Source organism: Lissotriton vulgaris, unplaced genomic scaffold (genome assembly GCF_964263255.1).
Source record: "Lissotriton vulgaris unplaced genomic scaffold, aLisVul1.2 SCAFFOLD_568, whole genome shotgun sequence".
Classification (NCBI taxonomy): Eukaryota; Metazoa; Chordata; class Amphibia; order Caudata; family Salamandridae; genus Lissotriton; species Lissotriton vulgaris.
The window spans coordinates 669,416-684,995 of NW_028245922.1; the positions used below are offsets into that span (position 1 = coordinate 669,416).

At 44.4% G+C, this 15,580-nt stretch overlaps 1 protein-coding gene across 1 annotated transcript in view; it reads right to left on the reverse strand.

Moving 5' to 3' along the window:
- The window catches only part of LOC147666252 (phosphatidylinositol 3,4,5-trisphosphate 5-phosphatase 2-like), a 420,611-nt gene that overhangs the window by 276,811 nt on the left and 128,220 nt on the right, over positions 1 to 15,580 (reverse strand). Inside the window, exon 7 of the mRNA XM_086949195.1 lies at positions 1,403 to 1,489. Coding sequence (XP_086805321.1) covers positions 1,403 to 1,489 — 87 coding nt within the window. The remainder of the gene's footprint in view (positions 1 to 1,402; positions 1,490 to 15,580) is intronic.

The window sequence follows — 15,580 nt, forward strand, 5'->3', positions numbered from 1 at the left end:
TAGTAGTCAAGTCCTATGTTATAGAGTCGTAAACATTCTACTGCTAAAATGCAGGTAGATTAGTAGTCAAGTCCTATGTTATAGAGTCGTAAACATTCTACTGCTAAAATGCAGGTAGATTAGTAGTCAAGTCCTATGTTATGGAGTCGTAAACATTCTACTGGTAAGATGCAGGTAGGTTAGTTCTAAACTCCAGCGAAACACAGCTGGATACAGGAAGACTAGCCTACATGTCCTGTGAGTTCGTGTGACGTGCTTATTCTGGAGTCGTAAACAGTCTACGTTTAAGAAATAGGTAAAGTTCTGCAATTCACTGTTGTACACAGCCGGATGGGTGACGGTACAACGCGTACCGTCACAACGCGTGCTGTTACAACACGTCCCTTACAACGCAAGTCGTTATCACGACTTGCGTTGGGGGCGCGGATATCGAATAGTATAATTTACTATTCTAACACCAGTCCCCGTGGACACTAGGGAAGGTGTTGGAATAGTAAATTTACTATTTTTAATCTTCTAGCGCCCTCCAGCGCAAGTCGTGGTAACGACTTGCGTTGTTACGGACGCGTCGTAACAGCATCGCGTTGAAACATCCGCGTTGTAACGGATGTTTCCCTACACAGCCTACTCCTAAGAAGCAGGAAAATTCGTCGTCAGGAACTATGACATAGTGGGTCATGATTCATCTGGAGTCGTAAACAGTCAACTTTCTAGATGCAGGTAGATTAAACGGCAAGTTCTGCAACCTGGGGCAGGTGTACGGGCTCCAAGGTCAACAATTTAAGAAGGGCAAGAACCTAGGTGCCTGCTTAAAAAAAAAGCAAATCTTTGTTTAGGGCCCCTCTCAAAGGCTCTGGGGGGCATCTGCAGGGAAAAACAAAACGTAATTTCTGATTAGTCTACGATTAATAATTATTTGGTACCTAGGAATCCTGTCTGTGCATATTTTTTGCAACGAGAATCCCTTTTGACTCAGGAACAGTCACAGCAGCGTAAAGGCCTGATATTGATAATTAGATATTGAATCTACCCTCTTTTCTATTTCCCTGACACTGGACCACGTTCCTTCAAACACATGCAGCATAATGAGTTAATAAACCGTTGCAGACTCTACACAATATCAACAAAATATGTGAAAAAGAAGTGAGTAGAATACGTGTCTGTGCAGACTTCATTCTTCAAGCTTCTGTATATTTAAGGACGTCCCCGCTTGTATTGCACTTTTCTTAAATGGTGGACTCAGCTATGTCTTGAGTTGCGGAAAGATGGCTACTGTCTAGGGGGTATAGAAACAGGCTTGCTGCTTGTGCCCAACTGGCTGGGCATGGATATCTGTGCGTCTGATGATGTAAGGTGTGAGTTCTGCCCCTCCAGAGGGGTGGTCATGCACGCAGGGACCTACCTTCTTCTCGAGCGAGGACAGCAGGCTGCTCAGGGTGGAGATTTTACCGATGAGCTGCTCCAGGTCTGGGTCCAGGTCACAGGAAGCCTAGGCAAAGCCAGAGAGGAAGTGATGAGTAGAAGGTGCAGAATGGAGGAATTCTCTACAACATACTCAGAAGGTTTCTAGAAACACTGGACCTAAATGTTCTCACTTCAATCATCCACACATAGCCTATTTGACCCCCCCAGACAATTACCAGACTATTTAACATCAAAAGAGCCCCCTGACCCAGATGCATCCAGGGAGACGCAGGGTATGTTGCTATGGTCAGAGAGCGCCCTCTATTGCCTCACAGTGGCATCATGAGCCTCCGCTTCAGCAGCTAGAGCAGGGGTGCTACTGAGACACTAGGACACCCGTTAGCACTGTGCAGTCCCCCCTTGTGTACAGCTGACGAATAACACTGCAACAGAACACGGGGTGTGAGCTAAGCGCTGCCAGATGAACGAAGGGCAACAAAGAAGATAGAGGAATAACGAAAACAGGGAAAAAGGACAGAGCAAGAATGGCAAATAGCACGACAGAGACAGGAAATGCAACGAGGGAAGAAAAAAGAAAGATGAGTGTGATGTTGTAACTCATATGTATTTACCCTGTCCCTTTAAGAATGCTTTCCTTCTCCTGGTTTCCATTCTTAGAATAGGAATGTTTTCATGACTCTTAGAATAGGAATGTTAGTGATATTTGTGTCAGTTACTTCCAGAAGCTGTTCATGGATGAGGCGAATAAACTACGCTCTTGAATCACCTTTAATCTCCTGTCAACTTATTCAAGAACACCACATTTATATTGGCGACGATCCGAACTTACCTCGACACGCCTCAACATGCAGCTGTCCCTATATCGATTTTCCTCTCCAGCGGCGGTATTAATGAAAAAAGGAAGCGTTGTCTTCCCAGCGGCACGGGCAGACCGGAAACGAAGAGAAGACCTCTTTGTTCGGTGAGGAGATAGCGGGAGGATAATTAATCATAAGGGACTTAAAAAAAAAAGAGAAGGGAAAATAACTAACGCGCTCGTACATAAGAACAGTTAAAAGACGCTCGCGCTGCTCGTGCGCTGGAACGCGAGTGAGTTTAAAATACGTGGTGCGTTTCACCTTCTCACACGCTGCGTGTCAGTGACTCATGGCTCACGCTGTGACACTAATTGACGCTGCGCTTCATTCTTTCCTTGCGTTTCACTGACGCATGAAGCAGTGACAAAGGAAAAAGAACATCAGCTGAACGTTCTGTTCTTTTTAATTCGAAAAGGAACGAAGCATTGTTCAAAGAAAGAGCTGAAGAGTACAATATTTATCATCAGCTCCTTTATGACATAATCAAAAAAAAAAGGGAAGGAATACTGGAAGTGAACAGGCCATTGTTAAACGACAATACTCAGTATAAAGAGCAATTGTTTTAATAAAAACTGGAAGTTAATAGGACATTGTTATGTGACAATACTCAGTGTAAAGAGCAATTACTTTAATAAAAATTAGTTACTTAAGCAGAATTCTTAAGGAAGAGTAAAAAAAAAAAAAATAAAAAAAAAATGCAAAACGTGACACAACCTGCATTCTTTTTAATAAGTCCAGGAGAACCAAATGTAAAATAGCAGAAATGGAAGAAAATATTTGCTAACTATGCAAGGGTGTGTGGCACAAACTTAAGTGCAGAAAGAAAACACTCTTTATTATTACACTGTTTAGGAGGAGAAGGCCAAGATGTACTGGAACATTTACCTGAACTCACTGCAGCAGAACAGAGGAACTTAAATGAATATGAAATAGCCATAGAACAGTTAGATCGTCATTACCTTCCTAGGTTGAGCACGATAATGGAAAGGTATCATTTTGGACTAAGAGGTCAAAAAAGGGATGAGTCTGTTGAAGACTACGTATCTGCTTTAAGAAAGTTAGCTTCTTCCTGCAAGTTTGGTCAAACGTTGGAGGAAAGGATAAGGGATCAGTTCGTATTAAAATGTGCTCATGATAATATTCGGAAAGAACTATGGCTAAAGGATGAACCACCATTAGAGGAAGTTCTGGTAATAGCAAAGCAGGTAGAACACATGACGAAATGTGTAGATGAACTAAAAGGAGAAAAAGAAAAGATAGTGGAATCTGAGAAGAAAACGGAATCTAAAGTCGAAGAAGTTGTTTGTCAAGTGAAAAAGGAAGAAAAAGTCGACAGTGGGAAAAGTGACAATGGGATGAATAGGTTCAATCCAAGTTTTAACATGTCTAACAAATTTTCTTGTTTCAGGTGTGGTAATACAGGTCATCTAGCTAATTCACCAAACTGTCCTGCATTGAAATCTATTTGTAATGAATGTGGAAGAAGGGGTCATTTTTCAAAATGTTGTAGGACAAAAGGTAACAAGAGGGATAATACCAGTAGGAGATGGTCTCAACCACAGGTCAAGACGGTGACTTTCCAGATCAGTAGTGGTCATCTAGAACATCCCACGCATTTAGTCAAAGTGGATGATGCCATGATTGAATTTAAATTTGATTCATGTTCTCAGATTACTATGATTGACGAAAATTTAATGCATAAGACTTTTGGAAAAAATGTAAAACTTTTTAAGAGTGATATTTTACCCCTAGGATATGGCAGCAAACCAATTAAGATTTTATGATATTTCATGGCCACAATGGAATTGGGCTGCCGAATCATTCCAGGAAAGATTTATGTAACAAATTTTGGTGATGCCTTAATTAGCTGGAGGGATCAACGTGATCTTGGTGTTACTCTTGATCCGAATGCCTCACCTCAGGTAAAAATATTAGAGATAGAAAACGTGTCTGAAATGTTTGCAGAAAAATTTCCTGCAGTATTTAGAGATAATCTAGGATGTTTAAAAGGCTACAAGCATTGTATAAAGCTTAAGAAGAATGCAATCCCTATTATAGCAAAAGTAAGAAGGATTCCACTTGCAGAACAGGTAAAAGTTCAGGTAGAGATTGAAAAATTGATTGCAAATGGCATAATTGAACCTGTAGAAGCTACAGAATGGTTGGCTCCCATTGTAGTAGCGAAAAAGCCTACTGGGGAGATTCGTTTATGTATTGATTTAAGAGCGTTAAATAAGGAGGTGGTAGTAGACAGATTTCCCTTACCTAATATAGACGAGATCGTTGGTACATTAGAGGGTGCCAGATACTTTACCACCCTGGATTTGGCATCAGCCTACCACCAGGTTGAATTGGATATCTCTTGTCAAGACTTAACCGCCTTTATAACACCCATGGGTACCTTTAAATTTAAAAGAATGCCTTTTGGATTAATTTCAGCGGCCTCTGTATTTCAGAGAATCATGACACATATACTTAAAGGGTTGAAAGGAGTAAAATGCTACCAGGATGATCTTTTGATATATGGGTCTAACATGCAAGAACACAATGAACGTGTATGTGATGTGCTGAAAAGGTTGTCTGACTCTGGTTTATCACTCAAGAAGGAAAAATGCAAATTTGGATTGGAGGAAGTGAATTATCTTGGTCACTGCATTAAGAGTGAAGGTGTTTTTCTTAAGTCAGACTTGGTTGTTTCTATTGATAACATGGCTGAACCAGTCAATAGAGATGAATTGTTATCCTTCCTCGGGATGGTAGAATTTTATGGGAAATTCATTGTACATTTTGCTGATAAAACAAAGAGTATGAGGAGACTCACTGGGAAAAGTGTCACATTTGTCTGGTCAGAGGAGTGTAAAAAATAATTTGATGGTATAAAGGAGGAATTAAAGAAATCTCCTTGCCTACAGGCGTTTGTTCCTGGTTTACCCACGTATATATTCACAGATGCTAGTGATAAGGGATTAGGAGCGGCTTTGGTACAGAATAAAAATGGCCATGATTCACTAATTGCCTGCGCATCCAGGTGTCTCCGTGGTCCGGAACTAAATTATTCCATTATTGAAAAGGAATCTTTGGCAATATTTTGGGCACTTAAGAAATTTCAAAATTTGGTGTGGGGGACTAGATTCATTGTCAAATCTGATCACAAACCATTAAAAGAAGTTTTCTGTAAAAAGGGTTTAGATTCTATCTCTTCAAGGATTAGAAGGTGGATAATATCCTTGCAGGAATTTGACTTTGAGGTACAATATTTACCTGGTGTGTCAAACAAGGCTGCAGATTGTTTTTCTAGATTAGTGAAAGGTGATAATTTATGTTGTGACGAAGACTACATTGATGAAGGTGACTATCTCAATGTTTGTGAGGTTACAGAGGGGGTAGTAGGAAAGGATGAGTGGAAAGAGGAATTATCGAAAGATGAAGAGTTGGTTAGAGTAATGTCATTATTGAAAGACAATAAACGTCTAGACAAACCTTGGTCGTTAGTCTCTCAGGAGTTATCCATTTCAGATGACATGTTAACTCGTGGTTTAAGACTTATTCCTCCCTCTTCTTTAAGGAAAAGGTTGTTGTTACATGCACACTCCGGTCACTTAGGCATTGTGAAAACCAAGGAGATGATACGTACTCAATTCTGGTGGCCTGGGATGGATTTAGAGATAGAGCGTATGGTTAGAGACTGTGTTGAATGCTGTGCAAGTGACAAGATTCTAAAAGTCAGGCAAATGCCTATGGTGTGTAGAGATTTGCCCAATCATCCTTGGGATGAATTAGCCATTGACATTTTGGGTCCCCTCACAGGTGTATCTGATACACCTTTCTTGATTGTCTTGATTGATTTATATTCACGTTGGATAGAGGTAACTGCAGTAAGTGACATTACGTCCGGTTCTATTATAAAAATTGTATCTGATATATTTATGAGAGAAAGTTTTCCCAATAGCATTTTATCAGACAATGGTCCGCAATTTTGCTCTACCATGTTTGAGGATTATCTTAACAAATGTGGGATAATACATAAACGTTCATCTTTATACCATCCTGAGACAAATGCTGCAGTTGAGAGGGTCAACCGTACTTTAAAGGAGTGCATTCAGCTTGCTAGAGCTAGTGGCTTGAATTGGAAGGAGGCACTGAGGGAAAGAATTGATGCATATCGTTGCTCCCCTCATTCAACCACTGGAAAATCTCCTTTTGAACTGTTCAGGGGTAGAGTTCCGAACACTATGTGGTGCCCAGGATGGATGAACCTGAAGAAGGGGTTTGTTGATAATCGTGTTGGGGCTTGGAGAGAGAGAGAAATAGAGAAGCAAACTTGTAGGAAAACATATTTTGACAAAATTAAATGTGTAAAATTCCATGAGGTAAAGGTAGGTGATCTTGTGAAGATAAAGGCACCCGTAGGGAGAAGGTCTTGGTCAAAATACACTAATGTTAGACCTGTCATTAAAGTTTTTGGCAATGCAATTAAAACACAGGATGGGAGGATTTGGAACAAAAGTCGAGTTGTGGTGGTTAAGTCTGAGAACACCTCTCGTGCTAACGATGATTCTGAATCTAACTTTTGTGGTACTATTGATCCTTCTCCATCCTGTTCCAATTTGTCATCTGATAATCGTGGGAGGAGTCAGAGATTACGCAGTGCTCCCATGTATATGAAAGATTATGTGTAAGCAAGGTAGATCTCGCTTTTATTGTCTGTTCTTTTTATTTTTATCTTTTCTTCTTCTTCTATTTTGCTAAGTTATTGTAAAGAAGGGAGATGTGTGATGTTGTAACTCATATGTATTTACCCTGTCCCTTTAAGAATGCTTTCCTTCTCCTGGTTTCCATTCTTAGAATAGGAATTTTTTCATGACTCTTAGAATAGGAATGTTAGTGATATTTGTGTCAGTTACTTCCAGAAGCTGTTCATGGATGAGGCGAATAAACTACGCTCTTGAATCACCTTTAATCTCCTGTCAACTTATTCAAGAACACCACAATGAGTCCTACAAGGGGGTGAAGAAAGAAGGAGAAAGGTGGAAAAGATGAATGAAAGGTGGCACCTGGGATTGGGTGAAGGTGCCTTTGTTTAGGAGCCCAGACGGAGAGTGATAATATGGCACTGGGTCCTTTTCCACTTCTGGACTTTCCTTTACTCCCCATTGAAATCTAAGGGGCAGCTTTACAATAAGTGGCGCATCCCTGCATATTAGCAGGGATGCGCCACTTATTGTGTGCCATGCCTCCGCCACCATTGATGCGCCGCATTTACAATGCGGCGCACCATGGGGCAAAAACGGCACAGATGCGTGACGCATCTGTGCCGTAAAGGCGGCCATTGCTGGAGTTGCGTATCATGTTAATGCCGCGTCAATCTTTACTCCTGCTTCCAGCAAGCGCATGGTTTTGACGCAGCATGGGCCCCAAAGTGACTTTTAGGAGGTGTTTCTGCGCCGGAACGCCCCCCCCCCCCTCGCAGGAACGCCTCCTTCTGGCGCAGGGCTTTACAACGTGACGCATCTCCCAGATGCATCACGTTGTAAGTACCCCGCGGCGCATCTTTTACGCTGCTGCTGCGTCACAAAAGTGACGCAATGGCGGCGTAAAAGGGGCACAAGGGGCTTGTAAATCTGCACCAAGGCTTTTTTTTCAATTGTTTTCATTGTGAATGAGATTTACAGTTCCCAGAATGCTTCAGTTGCTAAACTCGAGGTCTAGTTATGTTCTGCTACCAGTATTTGTAAAGCGCTTGACTGCCCAAGGGCTTCTTGACGCTAGTGAAGATGGCGATCTTCGAAGAGCTTGTCTGCAGCTTTCTGCAGAGCTCACTTCTGTGGTTCCACAATAAACAGAAGACCTGACGTTTTTGTAATAACTCCACAGGGACCACACGCCTACACACCTGCTCAAGCGCCTGGATACCTCACGGGTGATGGGTGTGCTATACAAATGACATAATGTAACATAAAGTAACATAACAACACAACCTGGAGGAATATAAAATGGAGCAGATAGGACTTGAATTTCTTGGTTAGAAAGACTTGTTCGTGGTTTCCTCTGACCCACAAGGAGAGCGGGCATTGCCCGCAAACCTGAGGGGGTCTGTTCCGTTCCCTCGCTTCAGCAACCGAAAAGGCTCTGTCCACAAAAGACATTAATTTGCTTTTGGATATTCCCAAAAGAAGGTGAACCGACTGAAGGAGAGCACGACTATGTGAATGGAGCTGACATTTAGAAACCAGAAAAGGAGGGGAGGAGCTATCAATGGTCTTAGGCACAGTGAGCAGTGCTTGGGACTGCCCTCATATCTATGTTGGAAGCCGGTGGTGACCTGAGAGTGGGGGTGATGTGGTCTCCAAGCCTGGATCCTGTCAAGCAGCGTCATTCTGAACCAGGAGCAGCTTCCTGAGGGAGTCCTCTGGTAATCTCAGGCAGACATCCCTTCCATGGCACAGTCCTGCTATATTTACGCTATTCCTAGAGGCTCATTCAGTTCTGGTGGGACATAGGGGAGACATTTTTATAACCTTTATTTTCCAAAAGCACAAACTTGTTACTTTAGCGATTCTTATCCTATGCACATACGCAAAGATACATGTCAAGTTACATCAAGTAGAGAAAATCGCATCAAGATTGAGTAAAAGTTCTTGTATTTTTCTTGTTTATCTTTAGTCCAAACAACACCCAGCCAACACATGTTTCGTCAAACGGGGAGGACCCCACAACTTCTTCAGGGCTGAATAGCTCTTCAGTTTCTAAGTTCTGAATCCTCTCTGCCGGTTATACGTCCAACCCTGCTTGATGTAACTTCACATGTATAATTGCCCGTGTGCATAAGATAAGAATTTGTAAGTATATTGGCCCTAGGGACCAATTCTTGGAGGGTATAGGGTGTTTCCCCTCACCTTGTTGCATCACAGAAATCATATCATCGTAAACTAATGCAAACTCTATAGGCTTCATTTCTCCTTCTAAAATGGCACCCCTCATGGATGTTTACTTTAGCGATTTGTGTTTCCGGGGATGTCAGAGTCTGTAATAATCGCCAGATTGTGAACTGCCAGTACCAGAGTACGTGGACTGCCCAACACCAACAACAATAGGCTGGGCGCCATTTATCCAGGGAATTTTATCGATTAGTAGTTCTGTCTTTAAAAAGTTCAATTTGAGAAATTTAGAAGCCATCCGTTCTCTTACACTGGGTTTCAAAGAGATCTTCATACATGAGATTAGCAGGGATTTGATTCCTCTATCGAGCTGTCACTTTGAGTAACAGTTGTGTGCCATCAGTCAACATGTAGAACTCTACTCACCAAAAGGGAACCCAGCGGGCCCTCTATAAGTTGCTCAGTAACGAAGAAAGCGCAGGTCCCTGTGGGACACCATGGTGGAAGGAAGGCAGTCTGTGATTGGGCTGAGAGAAATGACTAAACCATTCCAGGGCATGATATATACCCATTGTTGGACTTGGCCCTTTTTGCAGGGTCATCCTTGAACTTTTTGCCTTCCTCCTGTATTTTGTCTGACCTGTTTTTGTTAGTTTTATGACTCTGGGCACTTTACCACTTCTGATCCGTGCTAAAGTGCATATGCTCTCCCTATTTTAAATTGATGTATGGATTAGTGACTCCATGATAGGCTGGTTTGGTTTACTTGTCAGACCCTAGTACAGTGTACTGCGTGTGCCCAGGGCTTGTAAATCAAATGCTGCTGGTGGGCTTGCAGCACTGGTTGTGCCACCCACAGAAGCAACCTGTAAAAGTGTGTCTCAGGTCTGCTATCACAGAGCCTGTGTGCAGTCTGGAAGTGCCATTCTGACTGGGCAAGTGCACCCACTTGCCAGTCCCTGAGCATTCCCTTTTCTGCATATTAGTCACCCCAATGGTAAGCTCAAGGGCAGGGTGCATTGTAGGTAAAAGGTAGGACAAACCCTGGTGTGTGTGGCATGTCCTAATAGTGAATTACAGCCATTTTTGTTTTTCACTACTGCAAGGCTACCTGTTCCCATAAGCCAGAATGAGCAGTTTGATTATTACGTCTTATAATCCTAACTGGCACAGGGAACTAGGTAGAAATTCGAGGTTAGAATGCCTGAACTCAGAATGATGAAATGCATCTTTTAGTGAAGTTGGTTTTAACATTCTGTGTTTGGAAATACCACTTTTATAAAGTAGGTATTTTCTTGTCTAAGCATCCAAGCCTGCCTTTGTTAGGTTGTGTATTCCTTGTCTGGAGTTTGTGTGACAGGGGCTGGGGTATTCCAGGAGATAGGGTGAGGCAGCACAGGGCTGAATAGAGAGATCTACATGCAGATGGGTGGGAGGGTTTGCACCTGGGACCTGAATAGGGCTGTGCCTTCCCTCCACACTGCTGGCTCACCCTCCTGTGGTGCGCCTGATGTGTCTTCCATGTACTGTGAAAGAAAAGAAGAAGACAAGTAAACAGGGTGCTCCAGAACTGACCAGAACTGATTTGAACTAGGCAAAGACCTCCCTGCCTTCAGAGAACAAAGCGAAACTGTGTATAAAAAGGGGGAAGAAAAAAACGTTTTGGTGAGGGTCCAAGGGCAGGATTACCGACCTACACACAGACACTTGCCCTAATCTATACTACTATTATAAAGAGAGAACTGTGACCTTTGAGCCAGGTAAACTCGAAAACTACACCACCAATCCAAACACCCAATACATGTTTGAAAACGTCAGGACAAGCAGAAGGACATAGGCTATATAAAAAAAATATATACCTTATTTAAAAAATGTACGATTAAAAAAAAAGTAGTCCCTTGGAAGTAGCGCCGGCCGGCCGAAGGTGCCTTCCTTGGTTTGTTAATACGTCGTAAGTTCACCCAAGCACACCTTGATCAAGCACTGACCAATCAGACGCTTTATTTACTTTTAGACTTTTGGTGCCTTTGTCCAATAGCAGCAAGGTTGGGATAGTGTTAACGAACCAATGAGTGGACTGCAGTCATCCTGGAAGCTGACGCTAAAACATTTGAACGGGTGGTGGCAGTTGTTTGCTTATTTCCGAGCTGGGTTTGGTAAAACTGATGGACTCGGTTGTCCCGTAGAGCATAAGATGAAGACAACTGGAGCGTGGCAGAGTGTGGTGGGTGAGTGAATGCGATGGGGAGATCGAGGGTGAGGGCAGAGGGGGGATAGTTGATGGAACGCGGTGAAGAGCATGCCATAGAGCGGGTATACAAGCAAACACAGCCGAAGTGTGGATTGGGAGGGGTTAAAAATAAAGCCCATTCTAACAGTACTTGATTTTGCAGTGATATCTACACTGAGCATCTACAGCCCCCACCAGGTCCGGGCCCTCCGTTACTGCCCTTTCTGCACCACTCGTAATGCTTTTCCCCACCCGCTGTCCGTGCTCTCTCGCCCCTATCTACCCTGCACTCCTGCTGTTGGTCCCTTCTCAATGCGCAGGTACTGCCGCAGGCAGGCCAGACACGAGCGCTGCTTGAGCCGCGTTTACCCGCACCCTCATCTCTACCCATTTCCACTCCCCAAGCATGAAAATGCAGGCAGACTTTGAAGCCTGGAATCCCGGAAGAGTTCGTACGGTTTTTGTAATCATTTCATGCCATGCACCTAATTTCTCCCTGCGCCGTCGCTATCCACATAGCTGCAGCTGCGTGTACTTGTAAAGCCCAGGTGCTATAAGTGAACGAAGAAGAGCACGCTTCAGGCTGCTGTCACAGACTCTGCCTGCTGCCGGCTTCATTTACTATTCATGTGACATGGAGTCCGGGAAACTTACTGCAACAATGTTTCATTTGCCTAATGCCGGTCGAGATGCCAAGCGCCCTAATTAAGGCGGGCCGCCTGCTTCACGGGCGTCGGGTATCACGATTTCCTACAGTTTCTGGCTGGAGTCAACTCGACCCTACTCTCACTGCAGATAGTATTTGGTGCGTGCCTGCAACCTTTCACAAGATGCCTCTCGAGTGAGTACCATCGCAGAGCCTGCCAGGCAGACTGAGTTTGGTGCTTGCAGCCTGTAATGATCGTGCTGTGTGAGTCCGGACTGGACTTGGCTGCCAGAGAGAATTTGGTGCCTGCAGCTTCTCATAACGCTGGCCCCGCCGGTCCCCCACTCTGCCAGAGCCAGACATTCACAAGTCTCAACTTGGTAATTTAAATGCTATTATATTCATTTTTTAGTGTCAGTCCTCACTGTGCTAAGCCAGTAAGTGCTTACTGACTGGCTTTCTATTCTCTGTGATTCGATACAATACACCTGACTAGGCCCTGCTTCGGGGCACGATGCCCCACCAGAACAGTCCGGGCCAGGACTCCCAGGGAGAAAGGGAATCATCAGCCCTTCACCAGGCCTCGTCAGGATCAGAGCAAGGAGCTGTGGTGGTTGGGGAGGAATCTGGCAGCCAGATCCCGCCCACCAAAAGCAAATCTGTTTAAAAGATGATCTCTCATTAGAAGCTCCGGCACCAAAGTAACAAACTGATTAAACTGACTGCTACGGCTGCCGGGCTGGGCAGTGCTCTGCGAGTCAGCTGACAGTGAGTGACATGTGATGATTTTCCGCAAACCAACATCCAGCATACCATCACTCCGCAATTTTTATAACGCAAAGACATAATTTCTAAAACTTTTACAACGCATATGACTTTATCACGCACGCCATTATAACGCAAATGCATGTGTGGTAAAGTCATATACATTGTAAAAGTATATTAAAACATCAAATATATGTTTGTATATATGTGTGTGTATATATATATATATATATATATATATATATTACCTACTGACGAGGTATATCTCAGTAGGTATATCTATACTACTATTATCTATACTATTATCTATACTACTATTATAAAGAGAGAACAGAAACCTTTTGGCAAGGTAAACTCTGGAACCACAGCGCCAATCCACACACCCAATACATTGTTGGAATTCTCAGGGTGTGTAGATGGACATAGGCGACATTACATAAAAAAAAGAAACTTAAATTAAAAAATTAAAATTTGTAAACGAAGTAGTCCCCTAAAACAAGCGCCGGCCGCGACGTAGCGCTGACCGCGACCTACACGTAATGACGATATGCGGGGAGGAGCGGTGATGTGTGGCGAGGAGTGGCGGTGGAGTCCGGAGTGGGCGGCGGCTCAGGTAAGGCAAAGAGCGGCGAGGAGTGGGGGTAAAGTCAGTTGCGGGCGGCTCAGGTAAGGCAAAGGCAGGCGGGAGGATCGAGACGGGAGGCGGGCTGGGCAATGTCGGGGCGGGCGGCGGGGGGCAGGCTGGGCAATGTCGGGGCGGGGGGCAGGCTGGGCAATGTCGGGGAGGGCGGCGGCGAGGCGGGAGGGATGCGGTCTGGGCAATTGATTTTGATGTACTCTAGCCATCCCTCGCAGCTCGGGAAACACCAGCAACAGACCAACAAATGGCCAAAAAGCAATACTATTCATGTGATATTAATAAAAAACCACACATCACTCCGAACTGCAAAGACTGTCCCTATAATATTCACCAGAGTCACCGCTGCTGCCCTCTTCCTTTGAAAAGAACCGCTTTAATGACTCAGAAGATGGTGAGGCGGCAATGCCTCCAATAGCGGGAAGGAACCATCTCATGCTCAACCATTAACTTGCACAGAACAAACAACGAGGCTCACTGGTGGCGGAAGGATACACAAAATAAACTATCCCTAACATAATAAAAGGATTGAATTTACACTCGGATGTGGTCTGGGCAATGCCGGTGCGGGCGGGAGTACACATAGCCTTAAAATGCTGCCCCCAGCCCCCTTCTGCCCGGGCAACGCCGGGGCGGGCTGCTAGTAGTATATATTAACAACAAAAAATGTCTTTGGGTCAAAAGGAATAGGGTTTCAACTGTGTATACTAATGTGTGGTTCAACTAGAGATAACAAAGAAAAACTACTGGCGCAAATGTGAGACAAAAAGGACTAAATTCCTTGAGTTGGAAAAAAGTACCCATCATTTCCCACTCGGTAGCGCCCTAGTTATCATTTGGGCTCTCCGTAACCCAGGAGAGAGTGCTGTCCATCACTAGATGTTATTGTAACGGACAATCAACTCAAGATAAAAAAATGTGCTTTTAGCGGGTGATGCCGAAAAAAATCAATACACCGGGGTAACTGAATTGCAGTGCATAAGTGTACAGTGAAAAATTGTGAAATATTATAAAATTGGATAGAAATGAGTAGAAGTTGACACATGTAATAGTTTCTCTCTGTTCTCCCAACATTAAAAACAATATAATAAGCCAACAGATTTAACAGAATATCTGTGTGCAGAAAGGGTCGACATGTTTCAGCTAAAAATCCGACACTGCTTTCTTCAGAACCATGATGTTATAGCTACTGCAATAATAATAAAAAAGATATCGCCTGTATATTTTCAGGTCTTACTCAGTATCCTCCAATACACTATTTGGTAGGAGAAAAATGCGTCACCCCACCTGGCTGCAGCTCCGGTGTGTGGAGCACCGCTCTTTCCGTGGCGTCCCTCTGAGCAATCTGGGGACCCACGCCCCAGAACATTAGAGCACTTGGGAAACAAGAAGAAACCTTTTGCTAAGGAGAGGAACCAGAGAGACTGATGAGAGACTATCCCTAAGCGTGAGGGATTGGCCTGCAGTGGTTGCCTGACTGCCAAAGAGAGGAGAAAGGAACTGTGTGTGTACTTACATCAACTTGTAACAGATCTCTAAAGGCTTGAGAGAGAGCTTGCCTCCTGACCGAAGTGTCAGGGCAAGTAGACTTCACCAACCTCTGCGCCCTGCTTCTGGAAATGCTGTTTCAGTAGCTACAGAGGAAGGGAGCTGTGACCGACTCTGACGACCGGCTCTGTGTCCCGACAGCCTCGCCCAAAAGCACAGTCTGCATCTTGCACCGCATCCCTGGTCTCACCGACCGCGATGTTCAACACCGCTGCTACCGAGCCGCTGCTTGCACCGTGACCTGTGGGCCCCGCACTTCGCACCACCTCGCTTCACCGAATCGAACTGGTCTGACCGACGCTGTCACAGCTGCTGACTTCGGGTCCCAAGACTACATCGTGGCTGACAACCTGCTCGTATGCTTCACGACACACCGCCTCATTCCACACCGCAATTGGGCCGACCGACGCCAGCTACCGCCAACCGGCTCCGTCGCTGCAATGCAACCGGCCAGCCCCGGATCGAGCACCGTTTTGCCCTGCACCCCACTCCTTGGTCTCACTGACGCCGCCCCGACGACATCACCGAGCTGCTGCCAGCACCGCATCGAGAAGACACTGCGCCCTGCACAGCTTCCAAATACCTTACTAGACA